Genomic DNA, 27232 nt, shown 5'->3' on the forward strand with positions numbered 1-27232 from the left:
AATCTCCAAAGCTTCTTTTGTAAGATAAATAAGTAGTTCCTGCCACCAACAATGACATAGTTGTGATGAGCCTTTATGTGAGAAAAGAGTTCTCAACAGATGAGAATCTTCCAGAAAAGTGAAGGGAATTTTAAGGCGTAGTGTATGGCTCAGCAATAAACTCTTCATTAGCATATACAATCTTCTGATGCCACATTAAAAGGGAGGGGAGCAACTGAACCTTTCTTATTTCCCCAAGCTCTAGACACTGCCCATCTTGGTAATCCAGGCATGTAAAACCTTTAACGTATGTGAAGCCTCCTGGGCAGCCCACATCCGTGCCAGCCAGTGCTGATGGGCTCATTCTCAGGGTGACATGCTGAGCGTGGTGGGTGGAGCACACTGAAAGCCACCCCCAAACAAATGACCTTGTTAAGCTTTGAGTAGTCAATGAGGTCGGGCCGGTGTCTGTGGATGAGGGCACAGAGTCCAAGGCCATCTTTCCAGCTTCACAACACAGAGGAGAAGAATGTGGGTTAATGGAGAGACCCCAGGTTCCCCCTAGGTGAGATACCATCTGTTCCCATCTGATGTCTTGCACCAAAGGGACCTTGCCCTTCCCCAGTGAGTAACACCAATGACCATTGGATGGTCCAGCCTTGCACCTTCCCATACACACTTCCATCCCCTGTCCCTTTCCTTTCCATCTTGAGCAGGTAACTCCCCATTGCCAGGGACCCTAACCTTGTTCACTGTGTGATAGTATATACAACAATGGGAAAGAGGACAGGTCTACCATTGTCCCTACCCTTCTAATCCTGGGGTTTCCTACTCACTCTTTACCCCATCTCCATTCTGGTCCTTACCTGATACTGCCCAGTAACCCTTTCCCCTAAGGATACTGACCCCAGGTGTATCCGGGAGATGCTTCCTCTGAGAGTTCTTGGAGTACTTATAGCCACCACAAGTTCCCAGCTACTGGAGGAGGGGGTGTGTGCATGTACGTATGTATGTATATATGTATTTATTATTTTGGAACAGGGTCCTTCAGCATGGCTCAGGCTGGCCTCTCAACCCTCCAGCCTCAGACTCCTAAATGCTGGGACTGTAGGTTGGAGGTACTATTCTGAGTTTACTTTTATTGTTTAGAAGGCCAGGGTCACGGGGGCAGACTTGGATATCAGCTAGGACACAGTCAACACTACTACTGAGCCCTTGGATGCTCAGCTCTGAGTGTGCTGCCGACAGCAGAGCCAATGAGTAGGAAATGGGAGGTGTCCCCCAAAAGTGGAAAACGGAAGATGGCCCTGAGGGAAACGGAAATGACACTCAGAAAGGCGTGGGTCCACCAAGAGGGGAAAGGCCAGTGCTGGCAAACACTTGACTTTCACCCTGGCTGGCTCTGCCCTCCCTGGCTTCGTTGGGACAGGGAATGCTTAATTTCTCCTCTGCTTGCAAGGCCTAGCTTGGTGCTATCATCCTGGAGATAATCTAACATATTTTTAAATATACATTTTTAAAAATATTTCTTTGAGAATTTCATATAACCATATAATACATTTTAATCATAATCCCAATCATCTCCCCTCCCTTCCTCCTCCTACTCCCCTACTTCTCTTTCTGTTTCTCTCCCTCTCCCCCCTTCTTTCTCTCTCTCTTTTTCTCTTTGAATAGTCAAGTCCCATTTGTGTTATCCATATATTTACGGGTGTATCCTATCCATGGATGTAAGGCCATCCACAGGAGCATGGTTGACAAATCGAGGGTCACACCCTCAAAGAAAATTAATTCTCCCTCTCTGGCAGCCATTAACCTACTAATGGTCTAGCCAGAAGTACCTCTGATGTGTGGCTCTGCTGTGACTTTGTCCTTCTCACTACCTACAGACCGGCAGGAACTCACCATCCAAAGGACGGAACGTGACCAAGCCTCTGCTCACACAGGACAGTGCTAGCAAGCCCCTAGGAGCTAAGCTGCAGCCAGAGCCACTCTTTGCTCTCATGACAAGCCTGGGCTTCGTTTGTCCCGTCTCAGGCATTTTTAAAGTGTGGCTTTCCTATTTGATTTCAATTAAAGCTGCTGGCCTAAGAAGGAAGGGGCCAGGGTGTTGGAGTGCCCAGAGTAGTTGTAGTCTGCTGGGGTCCCACCGTGTGAGAGCAAAGAAACCACCAGCTGGGAAGGGCTCTGGTACAACACAACCTCCACTTACAAACAGGACCGCATGGTTGCAAACCCTAACAGGTTGTCTCCTGTGGGAGACCCTGATCACTGGGAAAATATAGCTTCACTTCTCCTGGGAAACCAGGTGCTCGACAGGAGAGATACTAATATGAGCCTCATGGTTCTCCTGGCCTTCATGAGCTCTGGGGGACAGGCAGGGCCTAAGGGCCCTACTGCTTACCTGGTGTGGAAGTTCTGTATATTCACATTTCTGTATGGAGCTGTCTTCCTCTGACACCATAGCAGCAGGCCTTCTTTGGCAGATGTTTCTATAACGACAGCAAGAAAAGGTATGCGTGTGTGGGGAGTAGGGTGGGGGGAGGCAGAGTGTGGGTGTGTGGTGGGGTGTGCTAAAAAAAGGCTATTTTATTTTGGATATACGAAAAGTCACTTAGGGGAAACACAGACAATGCCTTTCTCATAGCTACACCTGAAAAAATTAAATTTTAAATTCCCTTTTCACTAATTACAAAATTATAACCAGGGGTATGGGGTATAGCTCGGGAGTAGAATGCCTACCTAGGTAGTGTTCCTATGGCCCTAAGTTCAAAATCTACCAATAGAAAACCAAATAACAACAAAAATATAAAAAAACAAAAACAGCAAGCTGGAACAAAACCTAAGGCTTGGTTCACCCCTGTGGTGCTGACTGAAGGGAGATCTGGTGGATTTCTTACAATCCCCTACTCAGCAGGAGGGCAAGAGGACCTCTAGGCCGACCCTAACTCTAAACAAAGCATTCATGTTTACCAGTATGTACCAGTGCCGCCGCGTGGCTCTTACAGCCCTCCTTCCCTGCCTCAGCCCCTTCTTTTTTTCCTCTTTTTTTTTTAAACGCTTATTTATTTATTTCATGTATGTTGGTACACTATCACTGTCTTCAGACACTCCAGAAGAGGGCGTCAGATCTCTTTATGGATGGTTGTGAGCCACCATGTGGTTGCGGGGATTTGAACTCAGGACCTTTGGAAGAGCAGTCAGTGCTCTTACCCGCTGAGCCATCTCTTCAGCCCTTTTTTTCCTCTTTGAATAAAATGCATTACTGTACCTTTTAGCCTAACAACTGATCACTGAGATTAAGTCTTTTTCTTAAATATTTACTTTTTAAAAACTTTTTTAAAAGTTGTGTGTGAGTGTGAGTACACACATGTGAGTGTGTGCTCAGGAGTCAGTACTCTTTTTCCACCTTGTGGGTCCCAGAAATCCAAATCAGGTTGTCAGGCTAGGACTGCAAGCCATCTCAGCAGCGCCTCCTGTAAATAACTCCAAACTTAGTGCTGCTGACAAATGTCAAACTTGACATCCCGAGAATCAGAAGTGCCTATTTATCTCTCAAATCACAGCATGCGGAATGGATCGAAGGGCAAGCTGGGCTGCCAATCAGTCAGTTTCCGTTAACTAACCTAGCCTGAGTGGTAAGATCTAAGTATGGGGAAGTGAGGTGTTCCCTATCATCTTCCCGGGGTGGAGGGGCTCAGAGGTTGCTCTTTCTGGTGCTTTTAGTGACTCATCAGCCAGCCATCATTAAAACCCACCCACTGCAGCTGGAGAGCAGAGAGAGGCTCGCACTGTAGCCAAGTGCTCACACTGCTCTGGAAGAGGATCTGTTTCAGTTCCCAGCACCCACGTTGGGCAGCTCATAACTACCTATAACTCCAGCACCAGGGAATCTGACTTCCTCTTCTGGCCCCCAAGAACACCTGTACTCACATGCACATGCATCTACATAGTTCAAACTAAAATAAGTCTTTTTAACAAGCCACCTCCCTGTTCACTGTACTAGCTGACAAGAAGCCCTCAGCATGTGCCCTTAGAGAACTTTCTAACTCACTTAAGTGATTCCCTTTTTAGAACACCAAACCCATTTATGTCATCTAAAACATCAAACCAAGGTATAATGACATTTAAACCTCAATTCAGGCTCAGAAATGACAGCCAGTTTGAAGATCACACAGTCTGCATCTGAAAAGCCCTGCACGAGGTGGCTCTACTGCCATGCATTTCTTCATGCTAATGAAAGTAACAGGATGCTTCCCGAAGGTCCCCAATTTATTGAAAAACAGTAATTTGTCATAATTGTGTCAGTTTTTATCCACTAAATTTAAATAGCTAAACAGTTAAACCCACTGTGTAGAGTAGACACTATTTTGAAGACTGATTCACACTGTAGCTGAGCTAGGAAATCTTGTCTTTTTCTTCTTCCTTTTTTGGGAGGAATATAAAGAATGTTTTAGGGAGGAAACAGGGACTATACAGGCCTGGATGGCTCAAATTTGGGATCCTAAACCACCATGCCTAACTTTTGTTATTAATATTACTAAAGTGTTGTAGCCATAAGCCTAACGAACTTTGCCCTAAAGGGTAGGGGGTATGACTCTGTAGTGAAACATGTGTTTAGCATGTACAAGGCCCTGTTTTAATCCCCAGTGAAGGGAGAAAGAGAGGGAAAAAGAAATAGGGAAGAAAAGAAGGGAAAGGGGAAGGGAGGGAGGGAAGGGGCAGGGAGGGAGGGAAGGGGCAGGGAGGGAGGGAAGGAAGGGACAGGGAGGGAGGGAAGGGGGAGGGAGGGAGGGAAAGAGAGAATACAAAGAAGAAAGAAAACCCTCTGCCTATTGCATTAGCGCATTTGTGAACTTCCTAGTACAATATGCAGTAAAGAAACTTGTGTTAAAAACACCGTCTGCTCCGGACATGTGTTCATCTCTTGCAAAGTGATTCCACTGCAAGAATAGAACAGCGCTGCCACGATCTTTTCCCATATAAATATAAAATTTTTGAAGACTCAGTTTAGATGCCTCTCATTTGATCATGCAAGTGACTGTTCAATGTCACAATATCCTATTCAAAATTTAATTTATAAGCTCAGGCCCCAAATTAGGCAACTGGATCACCATCCATACATTTTACCTTCCACTGAGATGTCCTGAATGGCGAAGCGGAGGATAATGGTCCAGATCATACCCAGAGTCATTTTCACATTGCCATCGACTATTTCTGTGGGCAAGAAAAACAAGCTAATGGACAGATGACACAATCAGTACACAACTCACTAGCAAGGATACACAGGAGAAGACCTGTCTGTTTAAACAGGCATTGCTGAGCATCTGGTTGTGCAGCATTTATAAGCAAATGGCTCCGGTTTCTGTGAATTCTGAGTTAGTGATAAGCACCGGTCTCACATATGCTTTGTTAATGCAGATCACTTCAGAGTTTGGAGACTCCATCAAAGGGAAGGCATTCTATTCTCTGCCCTGGCCCTTCTTGCAGTCTTCCCTAAACAGCAGTGGGGGCTCGGGGGCGGGGGCTCAGCATGCACAGTGACATATTCCTGGCTTTGAACTCCCTATGTAGCCCAGACTGAACTCAAAAGGTCCTGGAATGACGGGTTTGTCTCAGCACCGCACTGGGTCCTAACGATCAGTTCCTAACCTACAGTCATTCAGACATGAATCTCTAGTAACTCATCTGAGGGAGACAAGGTGTGACAGTTGATGTTATTTTTTTAACCGGTAAGTCTAGAACCTGGTGCCCATTCCTGATACATGTCTGCAAATAATGCCTAGGAGGGGGCATGATGCAGGTAGGCATAGAGCATGGTGGGAGGGAGAAGAAGAGGCCGCCTCTCACCTACCTTCAGCCCCAATAGATACCAGTTTCACTCCCTTGCTGGCTATGTAATCCAAAGCCTTGTTGACATTCGCAATCTTGTGGAACCGCATTTTGCCCCGGTCAGGTTTGGGCAGCCTTTCCCCTGAAGGAAGAAAGGAGAATCATGCAGAACACTGTCTTGGTTCTGAATCGAGGTGTTGAATACTAGAGCCTAGGCTTTCCTTAAGAGGAGGCAATCTCTCTATTGCTTCTGATGTGTTTCCGGTTTCCAGGAAGGGAACACATTCAAGGCCAACTCAACCCAAGAGAACAGGTAAGGTCACCACACACACCCTTTGCAGACGTACCAGTGTTGGATCTGGCTAGGAGCCAGCTTTCACACTGATAAAGGAAGTAGCCAGTTAGTGGCCCTGGAGCATTCAGAGTTGCTGGCTAGGTATTAGAGATGCTTAAGTCACAGAAGTGGTTGCCAGAGCTCTTCTTAGCTATCTGGTCTTGAAGCTCTCTGAATCTGAGCAGGCTTGTCATTCTCCAGTCACATCTCCTCAAGGGCCACCCAGCCTGTCCAGTCTACAACAGCTGATAAGCCCAGAGTGATCTCTGCACATGTTTCAGTCCTATGAAACACATGCAGTGGTCCAGGCCAGAGGTCATTTATCTCTGGAATCCATACCAAAGATGGACTAAAGATGAAGTAGGTGGATGGCAGGTAGCATACAAGTGTCCATTTTACTCTCATGTTTTGAGATGTACAGGATACTATTTTGTTTTACTGGTTTTTGGTTTTTTTTTGTGTTTTGTTTTTTGTTTTTGTTATTTTCTTTTAAAGACAGGATCTTACCATGTACCCTAGGCTAGCCTGCAATTCCCAATGTAACCTAGGCTAGCCTCAACTTATGGTGATCCTTTTGACTCAGGCTGAATTACAAAGAAATACTGTTACTCCCAGCCCTAAATAGTTTAAGTCCATTCTATACAGAATCCATTCTGCTTCTAGAACAGGAACAAACAAACAAATACACAAACAAGTAGATTGTTCTTTAAAAAGATTTCTTTGGCCTTGTTTTTTGATGCAAAAGTCTTACTGTATAGCCCTGGCTTGCTTGTAACTTACTGTGTAGATCGAGACTGGTCGAGACTGCCTCTGTCTCCCCAGTGCTGAGATTGAAGGCGTGCACCACCGAACCCAGTTTTTGCCATGTTGTAGCCAGCCAAGCTCAAAGGGTAAGCTCATCTTCACACACAGTGCCCTGCAGATCACATGATAGACACAACTTGGAGCCAGCACACCCACCTGAGATGACTTCTAGAAGCAGCATGAGCTTGAGGCCATTCCTGAAATCCTCCTCTATGTTCTCGATCTGGGTGCCAGCTTTCCGCAGGTGTGAGTTGCACCAGGCAGTGAACGTCTGCAAGGAAAACCAAACTCGGTAAGCACAGGCTAGGTGCCTGGAAGACCTCTTCTTCATGGACAGCACCCAGAACCTTCTAAAGGGTCTATCAGAGCCCATAGCTACCTGGGCCTTCTACAAGACGCAGAATTCAATGTAGGGAAGAATTGGAGACACAAAGGTGAGTGAGCACATGGCAAAATCTCTTTAGGGACAAAATTAACTTGTTTACAACTACAACTTGAAGAATTTAAATTTTTTTCAACATTTATGAATTTTTGTGTGGGAGAGATGCACTTGTGGAAACAAGAAAACAACCTATAGGAGTCCTATAGGACAACCTATAAGAATCAGTTCTTTCCGTCCACTATGTGGTCCCAGGATTAGAACCAAGGTTGTCAGGCTTGGCAACAAGTGCTTTTCTCTGCCAAGCTGGTAGAGCTCTCAAACTTCTTTTTTTCTTTTTTTCTTTTTTCTTTTTTTTTTTCTTTTCTCTGTGTAGCCCTGGCTGTCCTGGAACTCACTCTGTAGACCAGGCTGGCCTTGAACTCAGAAATCCGCCTGCCTCTGCCTCCCAAGTGCTGGGATTAAAGGCCACCACTGCCTGGCTCTCAAATGTCTTGAGGAATATTTACCTTCAGTGAAAAGTGGCTCCCCATTGACACCCATACCTGTGCCTGCTGAAAAACTCTTACTTTGAAGGAAAGAGACTAAATAAAAAACATGCTTTTATTCCTTGCATTCAGCAAAAGTAAGTGTGCTTGCCAAATAGATGCATAAGTAACCCTGAAGACGCAGCTTTCTGCAGAGGGTGGGGGACATCGTGGAGCTCAGAGAGGAGGGAGGCACCCCAACCACTAATTATCAATGAGTAGTGTATCTTGAAAGAACAATAATTTTGAGTTCTTGGGTAAATCAATTAAAACAAATTTGTAGCGTATCATTTACATAATAAAAATAGTAATAACCTCCTCCAAGCTTATTCTAGGACTTGAGCTAGATTCTGTATTTACTAAAGATTTATTTTAAAGTGTGTATGTGTCAGAGAGAGAGAGAGAGAGAGAGAGAGAGAGAGAGAGAGAGAGAGAAGGAATGTGTGTGTAGGCGCCCATGGAGCCCAGAAGACATCAAATCAGGTAGAGCTGAGTTACAGATGGTTGTGAGCCATCCAGAGGGAGTGATGGACACTGAACTTGGATCCCCTTGAAGAGTCGTACAGGGTCTCCACCTTGAAGTTCTGTCTCCAGTGCCTAGATTCTGGATCACACATGGCCCACCCTGGAGTGCCTCTGGGCCCTGTCGTGTTAATGAATCACTAAGACAATCTGCAGAGGAAACCAGACTGTCCCTTGGTGCTGCCCTAAGTTAGTCTGTTATTTTTCAAGCTTCTTTTAATTTGGCTTTCACTTGTGTGCTATTTCCTGCCAAAACCAGATTAGAAATGCTTTGGGCAGCTGCTGGCTAAGAATGCAAACTGTCCCCTGTCACAGCAGCTGCTGGGCTTAAGAACAGAGTGCCTAGCACAGTAAATGGGGAGGGTAGGCAGGGAGCACACGAGGAGGTTCTGTAGTCATGATGAGGCACATCAGCCTCTCCCAAACAGACTGCTTCCAAACAGGGCCAGAAAGAGCACTGTGCCCATAAAACAACTTTCCCAGGTAATAAAGAGGACTTTGAATTTAGCACTCACCCAGTTCGAGAACTACATGAAACTGATATAAATCCAATGGCAAAACATGTAAGCATTTTCTCAGATTTAGAGACATCAAATTGTCCCAGGAGTCTAAATGAACAATGACTTCTCCTAAACACACTTGAGCTTTAGGAACAAACATGAAAGCCCTGCAGACCTAGATCCCAACAAGGTGGCCTTCTCTAGTTCCAAGTAGCTAATTAAAGTTAAAGTAAACTCAAATGTAGCCTCTTAAGTTGCACCAGCATCTTTCAAGTGCTCGGTATGGAGCAGTCCAGCCATGGAGCATCCCCAGCATCGTTCTAGACAAAAAGCCTTGCTATCGAAGGAAAGATGACTACAAGAATATTACTTAAGAGTAACCCAATTAACTATATGTATTAAGGCTCTGGGGTATGTAGTTCGTTTGGTGGAGTGCTGGCCTGGCATGCATTAGCTATGAGTTTGGTCTCCATTACCAAATAAAAACAGGGTCTAACCCCTGTACTGGGGAAGCAGAAGCAGGAGAATCAGAAATTCAAAGTCATCCATGGCTACATACAGAGTTTGAGGCCATCCTGGGCTATAAGAGACTCTATCAAAAAATAAAACAAAACAAAACAAAACAACAACAACAACAACAAAAATCAGGGCCAGCAATATGGCTCAGCAGGAAAGGAGTTGCCATCAAGCCTGATGACTTAAAATTTCTGAGATATCTGAGATCCATGTGGTAGAAAAAAATCAATTCCTGCAAGATGCCCTTTGACCTCCATATATGCACCGTGGCTTGTGCAAGCTCGTGCTCAGACAGGCACTCGCACACACGCGTGCACACGCGCACACACACTTGAAAAATTTAAAGAATTTTCAAGAAACAACATTACAGAACAACAAAACTACCTGACAGGTATTCTTATTTAACTGATAACATCAAGATTAATTACATATGTGTGAGGTCTTACAGAATAACAGTCTTGAGAGGGAAATATAACAATGGAAACATTTATAGAGTTGCTTTTATTTAGGCTTTACTTGAAAAAAGAATAAGCTGTGGTACTTGGTGTCTTATCACTTACTTCTAGGACAGTTAGAGTGTCAGAAGCACTTCTGGAGATAGCCCCAAAGCCGTCCGTGACATCAGCACAGGCTTCTAATCCTCCGTGGAATGCTGTGAAAACCACTCTGATAAGTCTTTTCTTGGGCACACTTATCAGTGGAGGTTTCCTATCTCATATATTACTCAGTTGTGTGAGTCCAGAGAATGAGTGTAATCTAAGCAGCCAATGTGTTCAGCGGGGCGCAGCCCCAAGAAGCAACACCTATCTTTAATGAGTTCTCCAAAGCACCAACCAAAGGGGTGACTGGGGGCCATGGAAAGGGGGCTCAGACGGCTCCAGGGTGAATGCAAGGAAAAGGCCACTGAAGACTGCATACCGAAAAGGAATTACAAGGCCTCTTACAATGTTTAACTGTCATTCTGTTTACAGTTTTAATTGTCACAGACTAGAAACACTGTTTCTATGTCTTTCCTACCACAGAGGCTTCTGGGAAGTGTTTGGATCCTTAGGATGCACAAGGCAGCAACAAAACTCTGCAACCCTCAGAAGCTTTCTTTGGAGCTTTCTTGCTTAGTGATATACTAATATACAGCAACATATATATTTAAGGTCCATGGGAACAGAACCTTGGAGAACTCAGATAGCCATGGGGGTAAGAGCACCTTCCTCCAGGAGGCATCTGGGGACTAGATTCCCTAGCCGGACACCCTGTCTGAAAAGGTGCTCAAGTTTCCCACCCCTCAACTGCCTGGACAATCCTCCCTCCCATCTTGTCTCCAGCTCAAACCCTCTTCTACCTCACTACCCCCTTTCCTCTACACCTAGTGGTAAATCCAAGCGTTTTAGATATCTCAGAAAGGATACTTAGCTAAGCACGGTGGCATGTCAATGCAATCCCAGTTACTTGTGAGGCTGAGGCAGGAGGATCATAAATACAAGGTCAGTCTGGGCTACATACCAAGGCCCAGAGTCAAGAAAAGAGCGTGAAGTAAGCATAAAAACATGTGGAAGGAGGGTTTGGGGAGACAGTCCAAGAGATGAAAACAGTAGCTAAACCTGCCGATCCTGGGACCCATATGGTGGAAGGAGAAAACTGACTCCTAAAGTTGTCTTCCAATTTACACACACACACACACACACACACACACACACACATATGCACACACCTCTGTGCACACACACATGCACACAAGCATGTGCACACATGTAATATTAAAACAAACAAACAAAAAAAGAATTCTCTACCGGCTCCAAATAAACTAAGGTGAAGCTCCAGAGATAAAAGAGAGAGAAGTACAGTGCAGACACTGCCTCTGTGGGTATGAAGATTAATCAATCTGGGTTTTGAATCATCTAGGAGATGTGTTGCTGGGCATGCCTGTGAGGGACAGGGAGGAAGAAAGATACACCCTGACTGTGAGGGGTAGCATCCCATGGGTTAGAGCCCCAAACTGAACAAAAACAAAAAGGGGCAAGAGGGAAAAGGAGACGGCCAGCTGAACGCCAACATCTCCCTATGCTTCCTGAATGCGCAGGTCATGTGACTGGCCACCTCCTGCTCCTACGTCTGGGTGTCTGTCAGGTGCTTTGTCACAGCAAAGAGCTAGGGGTGGTCCTTAGGCCACTGGAGTAAATACAGAATCCCTTTCTAGAACACAAAGAACCCCCCCCCCAACTCCCAACACACACACACACACACACACCAAGGTGCTTTGTTTATTGGCACAAGCTGGATTTTTCTTCCAATGGTGACCATCCCTGGATTCAGATGGGAGCTCTCCAAGCCCAGGATGCAGCGGAGTTGGGACAAGAATCTGGCCCTCTTCTGGTAACCTGTCAGTCACTCGCTTTCATTTGGTAAGACTACAGAACATTCAGACCACAGTGGTCCTTATTTCTTCCCTAGTCCTGAACTTGACCCAGAAGCTCAGGAGAAAGATGCTTCTCAAACCTTGAGACATGACAGCTGACGATCAGCTGAGAAGTTTTCCAGGGGCACATGTTCATTTAAAAGCAGCAAAGGCTGTCCATCTTTCACAAAGGACTTACATCCACTGCTTTTCCCACAATGAAATTGTAACACAGAACAATGTGGTTACTTAATGGTGAGCACAACTTAGCTCTGAACTAAGAGGAGGAACCTGTGCCATTCAGCTGCTGTTTGGTTCTTGGCTCCATTTTTCAGTTAATTTTACCTATTGATGTTGCATTCATTCATACAAATGTTTCGTAACAATTCCTTTTCATGAGGAATTTTTAAGCAAAAGTAGTTGCGTCTGTGATTTAAATTTTCAAAATTTTATTTTGTGCAAATGAATGTTTTTGCCTGCAGGTATATCTGTGTACCAGACACATGCTTCAGGACCCCAGAGGTCAGAGAAGAGTGTGAGATCTGCTGGAACTAGAGTGTCAGACAGTTGTGAGCTGATACGTGGTTGTTAAGATTTGAACTCAGGTCCTTTTGAAGAATAGCCAGTGTTCTTAATCACTGAGTCATCTCTCAACAATGGTTTTCTTTTGTTTTCTTGTGTGTGTGTGTGTGTGTGTGTGTGTGTGTGTGTGTGTGTGTGTTTGCAATTATTTTTATCATTCCTCTTTGGAATGAAATCTCAGGATATCTGTGTATCTCAAGAGACAGGAGCCCTGATGAGAACCCCAGAACTAATCATGAACCTAGCAAGAATCTGTTACATTCAATGCCCACCCTCACCCCACTTTGCTATGGTTCTTGAGACTGAACATAGGACTTCATACATGATAGGCAGGTGCTCTACCACTGAGCTACTAAGTACTAATACGGATCTGAGTTACCCAGACTGAGAGACTCACTCTGTAGCTCTCAGGAAAGTCTTAAACACATGATTCTCCTACCTCAGACTTCTAAGCAGTTGGGATTATAGGTCTGTGCCACCAGGCCTGGCTCAGTCACTCTGAATTAAAAAAGGTTCAAAGTCTGCCCCAGACCTTTTATTCAATCATTACCACCCCCTCCCTGTTCTCCACACAAAATATTGTGACATCATATTAATACATTTATTTTCTATTTCTTTGTGCAGCTTTTTAAAACAATAACTAGAAATATGCTACATATATACTTATGTACTACATATATACATTAGACTACACATTTCAGACATGTCCTCTAAAATGGAAAGAAACTCCTTAGGGTTTTTTTTCTGAACGAAATAGGCTGGGCTTTACAGAATGAAGGTCAAGGGAAGGGAGAGCTTTAGACTCCACCAGTGAAAAGACAGTATGGTACAGAGGGGTGTGGTCAGGAACCATGAAAGCGTGCCACAACCTGAGGTTACTTGTCCTCATCTGTCCTGGGGGGAGGGGGTCAAGAAGCACACTCTGTGTCTTCTAAGTGTGCCCTGACACTTGCCCTGGCCTGAAACCTTCAGGTGAGATGGCCAAAATTTCCCAAAAAGGAGCAGGGAGGATGGGCAGGGAGCCGAATCCAGCCTGAAGTCATGGTTCAGAATGCACATTCTATTTCTGACTGTGACACTGTGCAATCAATGACTTGTCCTTCACATCGTGATGGCTGCCAGCTATAAAACAGGTATAGCCACTGCCATGATCAGCATTATGAAACAGCTCAAATGGTTCTGAACACACTCTAACTAAAAACAAACAAACAAAAAAAGTGTTTTAAAACATATATATTAAAAACACAGTTTTGTTAAGCTGCTTTTTAAATGCCCCTTCTACCTTTCTATTTATAATATTGCAGAAGGAAAGGTTCTAGAGAGCTGACCGTGTGTTCAGCATCTTTGAGGGTAGAGGTGGGAGGGCAGAGTTCACTCTTAAAAGGGTATGTTTGTTTAGCACTGCCATTCATAAGGACACTCTGACCTTTCAGAGAGTAGGTGGCCTAGTCCTCTGAGGATGGAAACCCCTGCCACTCATCCATGTGGCTGCTGCAAGGAGACAGGCCCGCCTCTCGACGAACCTTCCTGACCTTGTGACAGAAAAGCCTTGATAGTGCATACACCACACAGAGAGTGACACTGCGTGGTCCGTATGAACACTGCAGTGCTAACCGCAGCCAGTGAGGACCTGGAAAGCCACATTAGAAGCCAACAGCGTGGCTGTTGAAGAGACATCTGAGATTGACCCTGGCCTCCAGACACACACACACACACACACACACACACAGAAGTTAATGTGGCCTTCAATTTAAATATCCAGCTGGGTGTGGTGGTATATATCTTTAATTCCAGCATTTGAGAGGCAGACATTAGGTGAGAATCTCTTCGAGTTCAAGGCCAGCTTGATTTAATAGCAAGTTCCAGGGCAGCCAAGTCTACACAGAGAGTCTCTCTGTCAAAAAAAAAAAAAAAAAAAAAAAAAAAAAAAAAAAAAAAAGACCATGCCTTCAAGGTTGTACACTTCTACTGTTCATAGAATCTTAAAATATCACTGAAGCAGGATGCAGCTTAGGGGAGGGTGCTTGTTTAGTTTAGTTTAGTTTAGTTTAGTTTAGTTTAGTTTAGTTTAGTTTAGTGTAATATACATGGGGTCCTGGGTTCCACCCCTGGGGTGAAAATAGGTAAATTAAAACAAAGGGCATATAATATCAGGAACGTTAACCCTAAGGGTCCTGCAAGCCGGCTATCATCAATCACTGAGATGTCTTGAAGTCCATTCAGAACCTTGTTCTCAGAATTTATACAGCCAGGCATCTAGCTATATAGTAGGCAGTTATTTAACTCTCTGCCTATAAATCTCTGCTTAATCTCCAAGATCCTGTTAGACACTATGGCATGGGGATGCACAGGTCAGTCACCCCTGACTACCAAGTGAATTCCTCACTATAGCCTAAGCTACAGAGAGACTCTGTCTTATGAAAAAAAAAAAAGAGAGAGAGAGAGAGAGAGAGAAGGAGGAAAGGAAGTCAGGGAGGGAAAGAGGAGGAAGGGGAGGAAGGAGAGGAGGGAGGGAGAGAATGAATGAATGAATGAATGAATATGAATCAAGCTACTTTAGACTCTTTCTCAGGTAGGGAAAGGTGTCTCAGAGAAACAACCCCTAGCTGAGATATAAGACTGCCTGAGCCCAGGGGATAGCCACCTCTGATATCAGGCCCATTAAGTCTTCAGGATAGAAATACCAACAAATGTCTCAAGGGTTTCTAGAAGCCTGCCATCTTCATTCAAAAACACTCAGGAGATGCTGGTAAAACCAACAGTGCAGAAAAGCAGGACTCACTGATCAGTTGTGGAAATCACTGGAGTATGATGACAGGCCACAACCATTTCTTGTTTGGGGCTTGTTTGTGACAGAGTCTCAGGCTGGTCTCAAATTCCCTAAGTATGCCAAACCAAACCTTTGATCCTCTTGCTTCCTCCACCTCCTGAGTGAGTGCTGGGTTAAAGTCAGTCTCATGTATGAAGTTCTGGGGATGGGGCCCAGGGTCTCCTGCACGCAAAGCAAGCACTCTAACTACCTGAGATATACCCCTAGCCCATGTTTTTTCTTTGAGACAAGGTTTCGCTCTGTACCCCAGGCTGGCCTCTGTACCCCTGAGGCAGTCCTCTTGCCCCAGTTTGTCAATGCTTGGATCACAGGCATGAGCTACCACCATGCCTGAAAATTTGTTCCTGAATATGATCTTACTCGGCAAACTTTCAAGGTGTAATCAAGCTATTTTTTGCTTGGTTGGTTTGTTTGAATTAAAAAAAAAATGGTAAGAATGTGTATCTGTACAAGTTTTACACTTAAAAAAAATTTATGCCAAGCTTAACTGCAGAAATCACAGACATTAAGAAAGAATATGTAAGCTGAGAGAGAGGAGAGAAGGGAGGGAAAGGGGGAGAGGGAGAGGGAAAGGGAGAGGTAGGAGGAGAGTTAGGAGGAGGGGGAGGAGGAGAGGGACAGGCCACTCCACTGGAGGGGGTCTATAAAAATAGAATCCACTCAGGGGTGATCAAGTGGGTAGGCTAGCTGTGGCTCCTGAGCACTTAGAAAGGCAGTCTTATCCAGACCTGGCCTTAATCAGAAACTCTGAACTGGGAACTTGAGGCTTCAACTGCCAGATTCACGAGTCTGCCTTCTGTCTAGCCTACAGGCTGCTCAAAAACTCAGAAACGCAAGTGCTGAGAAGTTCTGTAGCTGGAGACGATGCTTCTCGGGTTCTTCATCAAAGCTGAATCTAGCCTGGAGGAATGAGGGTTGGAGGGATAACCTCTCTGAGATGTGGGAATCTTCTTCAAAACATGCAGAAAAGGGGAGTAGGGAGAAGGTTCAACAATTAAAGCAGACGTGACAACAATGAGAACTTGACTGTCCAAGTGGGCCATGGTGACTCACGCCTGTAATCAAGAGGCTGAGGCAGGGGACTGCCACTAGCTCAAGGCCAGTGAACATCTTTAACATGGATCCCCCTTACATGGTTTTACTTAAGAACAGTCTTTATTAATAGAGTCCTTCTTGTAAAGATGTGCAGACACAAGCTAAACACTCACGACTCCAATCTAAAGTGTAATCCTTCTTTAAGATTTATTTTATTAGTTAATTGTGTGTATGTGTATGTGTGAGGATGAATACATGCAGAGCTAGAATGGCAGGTGGTGTGAGCCAACCAACATGGATGCTGGGAACTGAACCTGGAACTTGGTCCTTTGCAAGAGCAACAAGTGCTCTTTACCCCTTGAGTCTTAATTTTAAATATATTAGATGGCTTTATGTCTGGTTAATGTGTGTGCAGGGGTATCTGTCAGAGGAGAATGTTGGGTGTCCCTCTCCATCTCTCTTTTCCTTGTTCCTTTCAGAGGGGGTCTTTCACTAAACTTGGAGCTAGGCTGACAGCCAGCAAGCCCTAGCAACCCTCCCATCTCCACCCCTACACATTGCTAGGGTTACAGGTATGTAGTCACACTCAGCTTTCACATGGGTGTGGGGGATTTGAACTTGGGTCCTCATGCTTGCACATCAAGCGCCCTTACCCAATGATCCACTTCCCACAACTTACACTTGATTGATTCTGATAAAGGTAAACAGCAATTAATCCAGGAGCAAGGCATCTATTGTTGATCTTACATCACAGTACTTCTGTCCCACAAAGCCAATAACTGTCCAATTACCGTTTTCTACATCCTTTTTCCATGTCAAACTTCCCCCTTGAAAGACAACATGGCCAGGGATGGTGGCATATGCCTAACATCCAAAAATAACGGACAAAGGCAGGACCATCAGGAGTTCAAGGCCCAGCCCGGACCTACCCTAGGCTACAAGTTGTGTTCTACTTATCCAGTGTGGCCAGTCTCAAAAAGCCAGAAGTAAATGAAAGCCAGTCTGTGTGCCCAGGTTCTCTCTGATACTAAGCTCCACACACAGTGCTGGATTTAGGCTTGCTTAGCATTTCTCTCCGCCTCATAAAGACCTTGCGTTATTGTGAGGCTAAGCACTTTCCTTCTGTTAATTTCCTCCCTGCTCAGGAGAATTCCCCACAACACTTCTTCCCCGAAGTCCATTGCTCATGCTCAAGTCTTGTTTTTCAGTCAGTATTACTCATCTCTACCTATCATCCTCACCTTGGAGTTAAGCGTCTAGTGAGAACAAATACGCTCACGGCAAGAGTCACAAGGCTGGCTCACAATGCAAGCTCACTCAAGGAACGTCCTTAAAGGTCCCAAAACAACTTTTAAAGTTTTTAATTTTACACATATGAGTGTTTTGCCTGCCTGTATGTCTGTTCATCTTGTATGTGCTCCATGTTCATAGAGGTCAGAAGAGGGAGTTAGATAGTTGTGAGCCACTATGTGGGTGCTGGGAATTAAACCTGGGTCCTCTGGAAGAGCAGCCAGGATCGCAGTATGAAACCCTCGCTGGCCCTAGACTCACAGAGATCCATCCTCCTGCTCATGTGCCACCACACTTGGCTTCAAAACAGAATTTTAATTAGAAAAAAAAAATCAGAGGCTGGTGATATAGCTCAGCAGGCAAAGGGGCTAACTGACCACCATGCCTGACAACCTGAGTCTGACCCCCAGGCCCACATGGTAGAAGGAAAGAATTGACTCCTGAAAGTTATCCTCTGACCTCCATATGCATGCCCTGGTACAACTGCACCTGCTTGTAAGTGCACACACATGAGCACGTGTGCATACACACACACACACACACACACACACACACTCAATAAATAAAGGAATAAGTAAACAGAAAAAAAGCCATAAGCTCATGTATATCATCTCTTCTGTGATTTCTGTGATTTTTTTTTCAGTGTTGAGGACAGAACCTAGAACCTGGCACACCTAGATAAAGTGTTCCGTCTCTGAGTCACACCCCAACCCCACGCCATTCTAAAGAAGGGTCACAGTTGATCTTGGGGCGGCCTTTCCTTTTCACTGTCAAGTCCAACAATGAAGACAAGAAGTGTGTATTCGTCCCCTAACTATCTTAAGGCTAGGAACATATGTTCAACTAAGCATCTTCACAATGAAAAGTCTAATTCATTTTCTCTGGAAAAGACCAAGGGGCTATGGTATGGAGTTAGCACTGAGGATCACAGGAAAGCTACCCGGGCCTGGTCACACAAGCTTTAGTGTTGTGCTAGGCCATGAACTCAGCTACTAGCTGGCTCCAAGCTATGTCTAACATGTGATCTGCAGGGCACTATGTGTGAAGATGAGCTTACCCTTTGAGCTTGGCTGGCTACAACATGGCAAAAACTGGGTTCAGTGGTGCACCCCTGCCTCCCCACTCTGGCATGAGATGGGTGGAGAATTCCTCCAAGGGCTTACTGGTCAGCAACCATATTAAGGCTCCATCTGATCAATCCTGAGCTACGCTTCCCAAAATAACTTGTTCCCTAAGAGCCCAGGAAGAGCGCATGACAAGCAGCTCCCTGGCAGGGCAGGCCCAACTGTTGTTCAGTTTATTGTACTTCGCTCAGTCTCTTCCTGAGGATGAATGTGAAGCTTAAAGAAAAGCACACCGATGTCCCAACCCCACCCCTCTCAGTCCATCCAACAGCTGGGGAAACAGCCTGCACCACACAGACCACAAAATAATAGTCTTTAATTCAAGTTCACCATACTATTACTATTTTTGGGGGACCCAAATAAGTGGCTGCCTACACAGAGGGATGAACATGCTCATTTGGGAAGAAGCAGCTTTCTGGGATATACCATACTGTCTGCACTGCTGCCCCAGACCTCAGGCAGGTACAGACACAGCTTTCTTCACATATGGAGTGGCGAAGACACGGGGAAGCGGGGAAGCGGGGCATCTGCAGCATCCTGCTAACTCTGCTGCACAGCAGGTAGCCAGGCTGGGATTTCTTCATTAAGAAGGTTCCTTAAGGGATGGAGAGGATGGCTCTGGAGATTAAGAGCACTGACTGACTACTCTTCCAAGCCACCTGGGTTCAATTCCCAACACTCACCATGGTGTCTCCAAACAGTCTGTAGCTCTCGTTCCAGATGGCCTTCACAGGCACCAGGTATACAACCTGGTACACAGGCCTCCATGTAGGCAAAACCACCCATACACATTAAATACTTTATATTTTAATTTTAAAGAAGACTTCCTAGAAACACTTATGAAAGTGCAGAATGAAGTTTCGTGTTGTTAGTCACTTCAGACAATTCCACATTGCAGTAACAGATTAAGCACACGGTCCTACACCACTGCTCACAGCAGTCTCTGAGACACTGAGACAAATGTTTCCAGCTTCTCTCTGATGTGTGCCTTTTAACTTTTCCTTCCCTTTGTACTTAACAATGAACACATTCTACTTATTCGAGTACTTTGAATATCTTAGAAAACTAACTTGAGGGCCAGGAAGTTACTGGGCTCGGTGGGTAGAGCTGCTTACTCCAAGCCTGCTGACCCGAGTTCAGTCCTTGAAATGCACATGGTGAAGAGAACCGACTCCTACAAGCTGTCCTTGGACCTCCATAGGACATGAGTGTGCACATACACACAAATACAAAATAAATTTCAAAAGTTAAAAAAAAAATTTAAACTAACTTGGAGGGCTGGGATGTAGCTTGGGGGTACACCACTTGCCTTGGATATATCAGGCCCTGAGCTGGTTCAAAGTCAGCTCCATAAATGGAAGGGGGATAAAATGGAATCAGAAAAACCAAAATTTTTGAGGGTCTCTTATATCCCAGGCTGGCCTTAAATTCCAAATTCCCTGTGCTGCCGAGGGTGGCTGTGTCTGGATCCCTAACCCTTTTATTTCCCCTCCAAGGGTGCCAGGATGCAGCAAATACCACCATGCTTGGTTTTATGGGGTGTGAAGATCAAACCCAGGGCTTCATGTACAATTGGCCAGTCTACCAACTGAGCTTTAATTCCAACCTCAAAATGACATAAAATTTGTTAGCCTGAGTTCACAATTGCCCCTTCCTTGTTTTTCTGTAATTATGCTAACTCATTTACGGTGCTACTCCTCTATATTCCCAATCTAGCTAGAATCCGGAAACCTTAGCTTTCCAAGCATGCCTCTTGATTCTTTCTTTTGCGAGTCTTAATACAGCCCAGGCTGCCCGTGGACTTGATACGTAGCTCAGGATGACCTTGAGCTCCTGATCCCACAGGCATGCACCACCAGGCCCAGATGAAGGCCAAGCCTCTGGGATCCTGCAGATCCAGTTACCAGATGCCAGCTCTAGCAATAGAGGCCACTGTCACACACCAGGCATCTCTGACAGCTTTTTCCTGCTTCCTGACCAAGTCCTTAAAGGGCTCAAACAGAGACAAGCAACCTGTCTCTCATTAGGGAATTAAGGGGAAATGCTTCCTTACACATGATTTTAGAACATAGTAAATATCCCCATTTGTCTGTCAATTTTCAAGCATCTAAACTTAGAAATGAATTCCTGTAATTCTGAGAAAATTCTTGAACTATTAGAAAAACAAAACAAGATATCTGACTTTGCTGTTGATTTAGATATCTAAAGATTTATTGTGTGTTTGTGTGTGCGTGGTGTGTGTGTTTGTGATGTGTGCAGTTGCCTAAGGAGGCCAAAAGATGGAGACAGCATCTGATCCCCTTAGCTGGGGTTACAGATGACTGAAAGCCACCCAAAATAGGTATGATCAGAAATGATCTCATGTCCCCAGGAAGAAGAGCCAGGTGCCTTTAACCACACAGTCTTCTCTCTAGCATTCTGGTTCATATATTTAAGTAATATTTAACTTTTAGCTCTTCAAATATACAAGTAAGCATCCTTTTAACACCTTGCACAGGCTAATATCAAATTGTCTAAAGTATGAGAATAAATGCTTATGAAATCAGATACACAGAATACAACATGACCAAAAAGAAATAAGGGTGCCCATTTCAGAGTTTAGCAGGTACCAGCAGGAGAGGTGCTCAGCTGCTAAAAACACTGGCAGCTCCTGTAGAGGACCTAGGTTCAGTTCCCAGCACCCACTTGGCAGTTTCTACTGGTCTACAACTCCAGTTCAACAGGATCCAACTCCTTCTTCTGGCCTCCTTGGGAACCAGACACCAGCATGATACATAGGCAAAGCAGCTAAACATATAAAGTATTTTTTAAAATAAAACAAAATATTGGTTAATCCAGAATGGTGGGTCTTAGGAACTTTCTTTTTTTCCATGAATAAAATATCATGTCAAAAACATAAGAAATTAGAATTTAGGACTCAGGGGTAGTGAAGAACGCAGAGGGAGCCCAGCAGCAATACAGGATCTTCAGGAGGAGAGAGGACCTCCAAACCAGGAGAAAGCAGCGAGGCCTAATGAATGGCACACACCTGTTCTTTCGTCTACTTGGGAAGCTGAGGCAGGAGAATCATGAGTTCAAGGCTAACCTGAGGTACAGAGTGAGCTCCAGACCAGTCTGGACAATTTACTGAGACACTGTGTTCAAATAGAATGTAAAAAGGGGGCTGTGGGTATAGCCCAGTGGGTGAAGCTCTTGATTCAATTCCCAGAACTGCAAAAAAAAAAAAAAAAAATCAAAGTGAAAATAAAATGAACAATAAATATTGGGTAAGCCACCAGTGCCCATTACCCAGCATCTAATTATTTTCCTACAAAGTATTTATAACCATAAATATCTGCTTCCCTTTTAAAACCTGACAGCCCCTATTTGTGAAACTTGGCTCTTCCCCATGATGAAAGAGATAGATGCATTTTATTCTGTTTCTGCACAGTTTTGAAAATTTTCATAACAAGAAGTCAAATAAGTAAGGGAAAGTTTTCCTTAAGCATAATGTGGTTCTCTGTACTATCACTTTCCAACACTTAAGGCTGAATTTCCAGGGAGCTCTGACCTCAAAATGTGCTCCTGCAGAAGACATCTGTGGGAGGACAACTCTCACATTACCTGTTGGCTTTGAACACACCACGCTTTGCTTCCCTGAAAAAGGCAACTCCACTTGGTAGTTTTGTATTACTGATCAAGGGCCTTGACACCAGACAATAGTAGCAAAGCATTATCTCACTGAGTTAGAAGCCAGGCATGGTGGCACCAGTCTTTCACCCTGACACTTGAGGCTGAGATGGGAGAATTTTGGAATTTTGAGTTCAAAAAATATCCTGGGTATACAGCAAGATGCTATCAAAAAAAGTGGGGGTGGGGTGGGAGGCTGAAGGCACAGCTCAGTTGGTTGAGAGCGTACTTGATGTGTTCAAGTCTCTGAACTAAATTCTCTCTCTTTTCCCTCTCTCTCTCTCTCTCTCTCTCTCTCTCTCTCTCTCTCTCTCTCTCTCTCTCTCTCTCTCTCTCTCTCTCTCTCCCCTCTCTCTCTCTTTCTCTCTTCATACACACACACATGCACACGTGCGCGCACACACACACACACAAGTTTGGGAGGCAGCACTGATAACTTCATGTGGGTATGGCTGTACACATACCACAGTTCAGCTATAGAAGCCAGAAGTCAACATTCATGAGTCGGTTCTCTCCTTCCACTGTTTGGGATCTCAAGGATAAACTCAAGTTGTCAAACTCAGTGGCAAGCACCTTTATCCTCTGAACCATTTCACTGGCCCCAAATACCTTATGGCTCCACCTGACTCATATACTTGCTCAAATGCTCAGGCCCCTGGCTTCTGCTTCTTCAGGAAACAAGTCAAATGCATAACCAGTTAACCACGCCCCCGGCCCCCCCACAGCTGTGTGCAGGATATCCTTGAAAACTACTCAAGAGGCTACTTGGCTTTTGCTGGAGTCCCTTTCTCCTACTGTGACATTGCTGTTGGACAAAGCAACCATTAGAGTTTTTCGTGAGGCTAGCTTTAGAGTGACAGTGTACTCCACAGCTTAAAATGCAGGGTTTTTGTTCTCATCAGATGGTTCCAATTGGTAAGTTTAGAAATTAAAAATTCACAGACACAGGGGCCTTTCCATAGAGGTAGGAGGTTTCAGATAAATGAAACACTAGACAAGCTGAATACTAGTCTGTTTTTGTTTTTTGTTTTTTGTGTTTTGTTGTTTTTGACAGAGTGTGAGTCATGTGACTCAGGCTGGCCTTGAACTCTCTGTTATTGAACCTCCTAAGTGTTGGGATTATGGGTGCCATCAGAGCAGGTTTATAGTGTGTTAGGGAACAATTGGGGGCTTCGTACATGGAGGCAGGCAGTATACAAACTGTGCTACAACCCCAGCGAAAAGTCTACGCTTTTGCTCTGGGTTGTTGGTTATAGATCTAAGCAGAAAGCAATGAAAACAGGGCTAGTTGAATATCTTCTTCTTCTTCTTCTTCTTTTTTTTTTTTTTCATTTTTAATTTGTATGGGTATTTTGCCTGCATGTCTGGCCAGGCACCACTTGAGTGCCTGGTGCCCACAGAGACCAGGAGAGGATTTCAGGTTCCTTAAACTGCAGTTATAGATGGTTGAAACCTACCATGTGGATGCTAGGAATCAAACCTGGGTGTTTTGTGAGAGCAGCCAGTGCTCTTACACTGTGGTTAGGATGACTTACCCACCAAGTCATCTCACTGACTCCCCAGCTCCATTTTGCCTACCCTTATACTTAAGAAGCCTGGATCTGAAATCTAGATTTGTTACTTATAGACCAGAAATATGCAATCAAGTGACTGATAACTCTGTTCTTTTATAAAATTTCAATTGTGAAATAAAGCACATCTTTTTCATTCAGACAAAATTCTATGTGAAATTTCCAGCCACCATTTCATCACCTTTGGCAACCATTCGGCAGGCAACTCAACATCTCTGACTAAAAACTGAAGATAAAATATGTGTCTTGCATGTATTTTGTGAAATTGAGCTGTGATTTATACATGGTTAAAATGGTGTCTAGAAATTCTCATAACATTGAGCCTCCTCTTCATACAGTGAAGGCTTTAGGGTACCAGGGAAGATGTGCCAAAATCCCTTCCCACACAAACCTTTTAAAAACCCACTGGCAAAAAGAAAAGAAAAAACATATATTAAAATATCACTTTTATTGTCTGCTTGGGTTTTGTTTTCAATTTGGGGATTACTGTCATATTGAAAAAAAAAAAGTCTTTCTTCTCTAAAAATCTAAGCTACATGGCCAAAATATTGAACAGAATCACCAATCACCTCAAACTGCATAAAACTGAAATAGCAGAACAGATCAGTATGCAAAACCCACAACTTGTATCTTCCCAACATCTCTATTCTGTATATTTGTATCCTTTTAAAAACAATTTTAAAATTACATTTATATATTTATGTGCAGGTATGTATGCTACAGCGCTATATGTGGGAGTCAGAGTACAACTTTTGGAAGCTGGTTCTCTCCTATTATTCCTTTGAGGAATCATACTCAAGTTGTTACTCTTAGTGAAAAGTGCCTTTCCCACTGAGCTATCCTGCTGGCCCAGTGTGTTTGTTTTCATATTCATATTCATATATATACATATATATATCCATATATGTGTATTATATATATAATTTCTCTATGGGTAAATCTCTGAGCTGAAAAAATTCTGTGTCATTTACCATTTTCATGACTGAAATTATCTAATATGCAAAACATTTGTGTTTTTTTAATCTTAAAATACCTTAATTTTTTAAACAGTGAAATAGGGAGTTTGAAGTCATGGCACATGGCTGTAATTCCAACTCTTGGAAGACTGAGCAAAAAGGGGCAAGAGTTTGAGGCCACCACAGTTTACATGCTAAAACTCTGCTTCAAACATTATATATACATATACATCTATATCGAGAAAGAGAGAGAGATGAATTGATGTTGAAGTCTAATTCTACATCTGGTATGTTAAGATGAAACAAAACTCTATTTTCTTCAGCAATCCTCACAAATTTTTATGAGGTCACCCTCATTAAAGCCTACCCATGGCCATTCTCAGGGCAGAGAAGGTTGTGTCACACACGAGTGCAGAAACTCAAACAATCCCTCACAGCTTTAGCTTGCTTTGAAAGTGTAAGTTGTCTCACAAATTAAGAGCTATCCCATTCCATGGAACCAAAGACCCAGACACAATTTCTCCAGAAGGAAAAATCTAAGACAGTTTGACAAATTCGCACAGACCCAAGCTATGGAATCCCCTGTGTGTTTTCACCCAGAAAGGCATGGCTTCTGTATTCAGTTGCTGTCCATTCACCCCCAAAGCCCTCTATTCTTACTTCATTCTATAGCCTCCCATGTTCCCCACCCTAGTCTCTACCTGTGCCTGCCTACGGACAACCCTGTACCCATCTCTCTGGCCCTGATCTTTCCTCAATCCACATCCCACAAGTTTAACATCCCCCCAAAACTCCCAACACTTCCCTCACTCCCTGAAATGAGCACTGAAGCTGTTGGAAGTCAAGGTAAAGTGATCACAGCACAGTTCTACACAGCCTGGCTGTCTTTGTGATCTGGTGGTGAACTTTGAATATAGTATGACAATATGGGTAAAGTGGCTCAATGGGGTTGAACCACAAGAGTTTACAGTTTAGGGAAGCCAGGCCCATCACTTCCACCTAATTCATATGTAATATCTCAAGAGAAAAACAAGATCACCACCTCTTCCCCCCCACACCTCAGCAATTACCATCGTTCCATCTTATGTCACGATCACAGAGTCACTTGAAAACTCTATGTGTTGCTGTTCTGAGACAGCATCTCACAGAAGCCCAGATTGGCCTTGATTGCAGTGAGAATGTAAGGGTAACTTTGGACTCCACCCTCCTGCCTCTACCTCCCTGACAATTCTTTGTGACTTTCTTTTCTTGTTGTTGTTGGGTTTTTTGTTTGTTTTTTGTTTTGTTTGTTCTTTGTTTTGTTTTGTTTTGAGACAGGGTTTCTCTGTGTAGCCCTGGCTGCCCTGGAACTCACTCTGTAGACCAGGCTGGCTTCAAACTCAGAAATCCACCTGCCTCTGACTCCCAAGTGCTGGGATTAAAGGCATGCGCCACCACTGCCCATGTGACTTTCAAAGATGAGGTTTTGTACACACCCCTGTGGTCTCAGTTACCACTGTCTGCACAGAACTCAACTACAGCCCCTTTCTACATAACTGTCCCCACTTGCCCAAACAACCTCACGCTCTTCCATTGAGCCAAGGCTAGCAATCACTGAGAGTCTGTTCCAAGCTACATGCTTCTCACTTTCCACACCCTGCACATATACTGCTGTACTGGACACCACAAAGACTCTGCTTTCAATGCATACAGCAGTTGGCACAGACCATGATGAGCACATTTATTTTTCCCCTTGGCAAAACAAATGGATCATGATAACTCAGTCATGCTGACTTCATGGCCTAAGACATGATATGCAGCAAGGTGAGTGTGGCTCTAGGATCTCCTAATCTATACGGTCTCACTTGTATCTACTCTTCATTTTCTTTTATGAAATTATATTTTATTAGTATATATTAACTATATACAATAGTGGGTTTTTGTATGACTTTTTTGAATACATACAATTTAGTAATACTTTTTAAAATTTTATGCATAAGTATTTTGCCACATGTATTCTGTGCACCATAAGAATGCAGTGCACAGAGATCAGAAGTTTTAGCATCCCTTGGAGCTGGAGTTATAGACACTTGTGATCTAGCATGTAGGTGCTGGGATGTGAACCTGGGTCCTCTGCAAGTGCAGTAAGGCTCTTACCCACCAAATCCTCTCTCCTACTCTGTGTATTTTGATCATACTCATCCTCTATTGTCCTCTTCTATCCAATTCCCATTTTTGCTGATACCTCCTCTTCCCAACCTGTGTGTGAGTATGTATGTGGTATGTGTGTGTATATGATGTGTGCACATGTGTACAGTGTATGTGAGTATGGTGTGTGTGTGGTGTGGAGTATGTGTGTATGGTGTGTGTGTGGTGTGGAGTGTATGTGTATGGTGTGTGTAGTGTGTGGTTTG

At 44.1% G+C, this 27232-nt stretch overlaps 1 protein-coding gene across 1 annotated transcript in view; it reads right to left on the minus strand.

Annotated features, from left to right (window-relative positions):
• Positions 1-27232, minus strand: part of Actn2 (actinin alpha 2) — a 69217-nt gene that overhangs the window by 33783 nt on the left and 8202 nt on the right. The window contains exons 2-6 of the mRNA XM_031358510.1: positions 7103-7217; positions 5831-5950; positions 5107-5193; positions 2381-2468; positions 408-486 (exon numbers count right to left, since the gene is read on the minus strand). Coding sequence (XP_031214370.1) covers positions 408-486; positions 2381-2468; positions 5107-5193; positions 5831-5950; positions 7103-7217 — 489 coding nt within the window. The remainder of the gene's footprint in view (positions 1-407; positions 487-2380; positions 2469-5106; positions 5194-5830; positions 5951-7102; positions 7218-27232) is intronic.

This window comes from Mastomys coucha, unplaced genomic scaffold (genome assembly GCF_008632895.1).
Source record: "Mastomys coucha isolate ucsf_1 unplaced genomic scaffold, UCSF_Mcou_1 pScaffold7, whole genome shotgun sequence".
Taxonomy (NCBI): domain Eukaryota; kingdom Metazoa; phylum Chordata; class Mammalia; order Rodentia; family Muridae; genus Mastomys; species Mastomys coucha.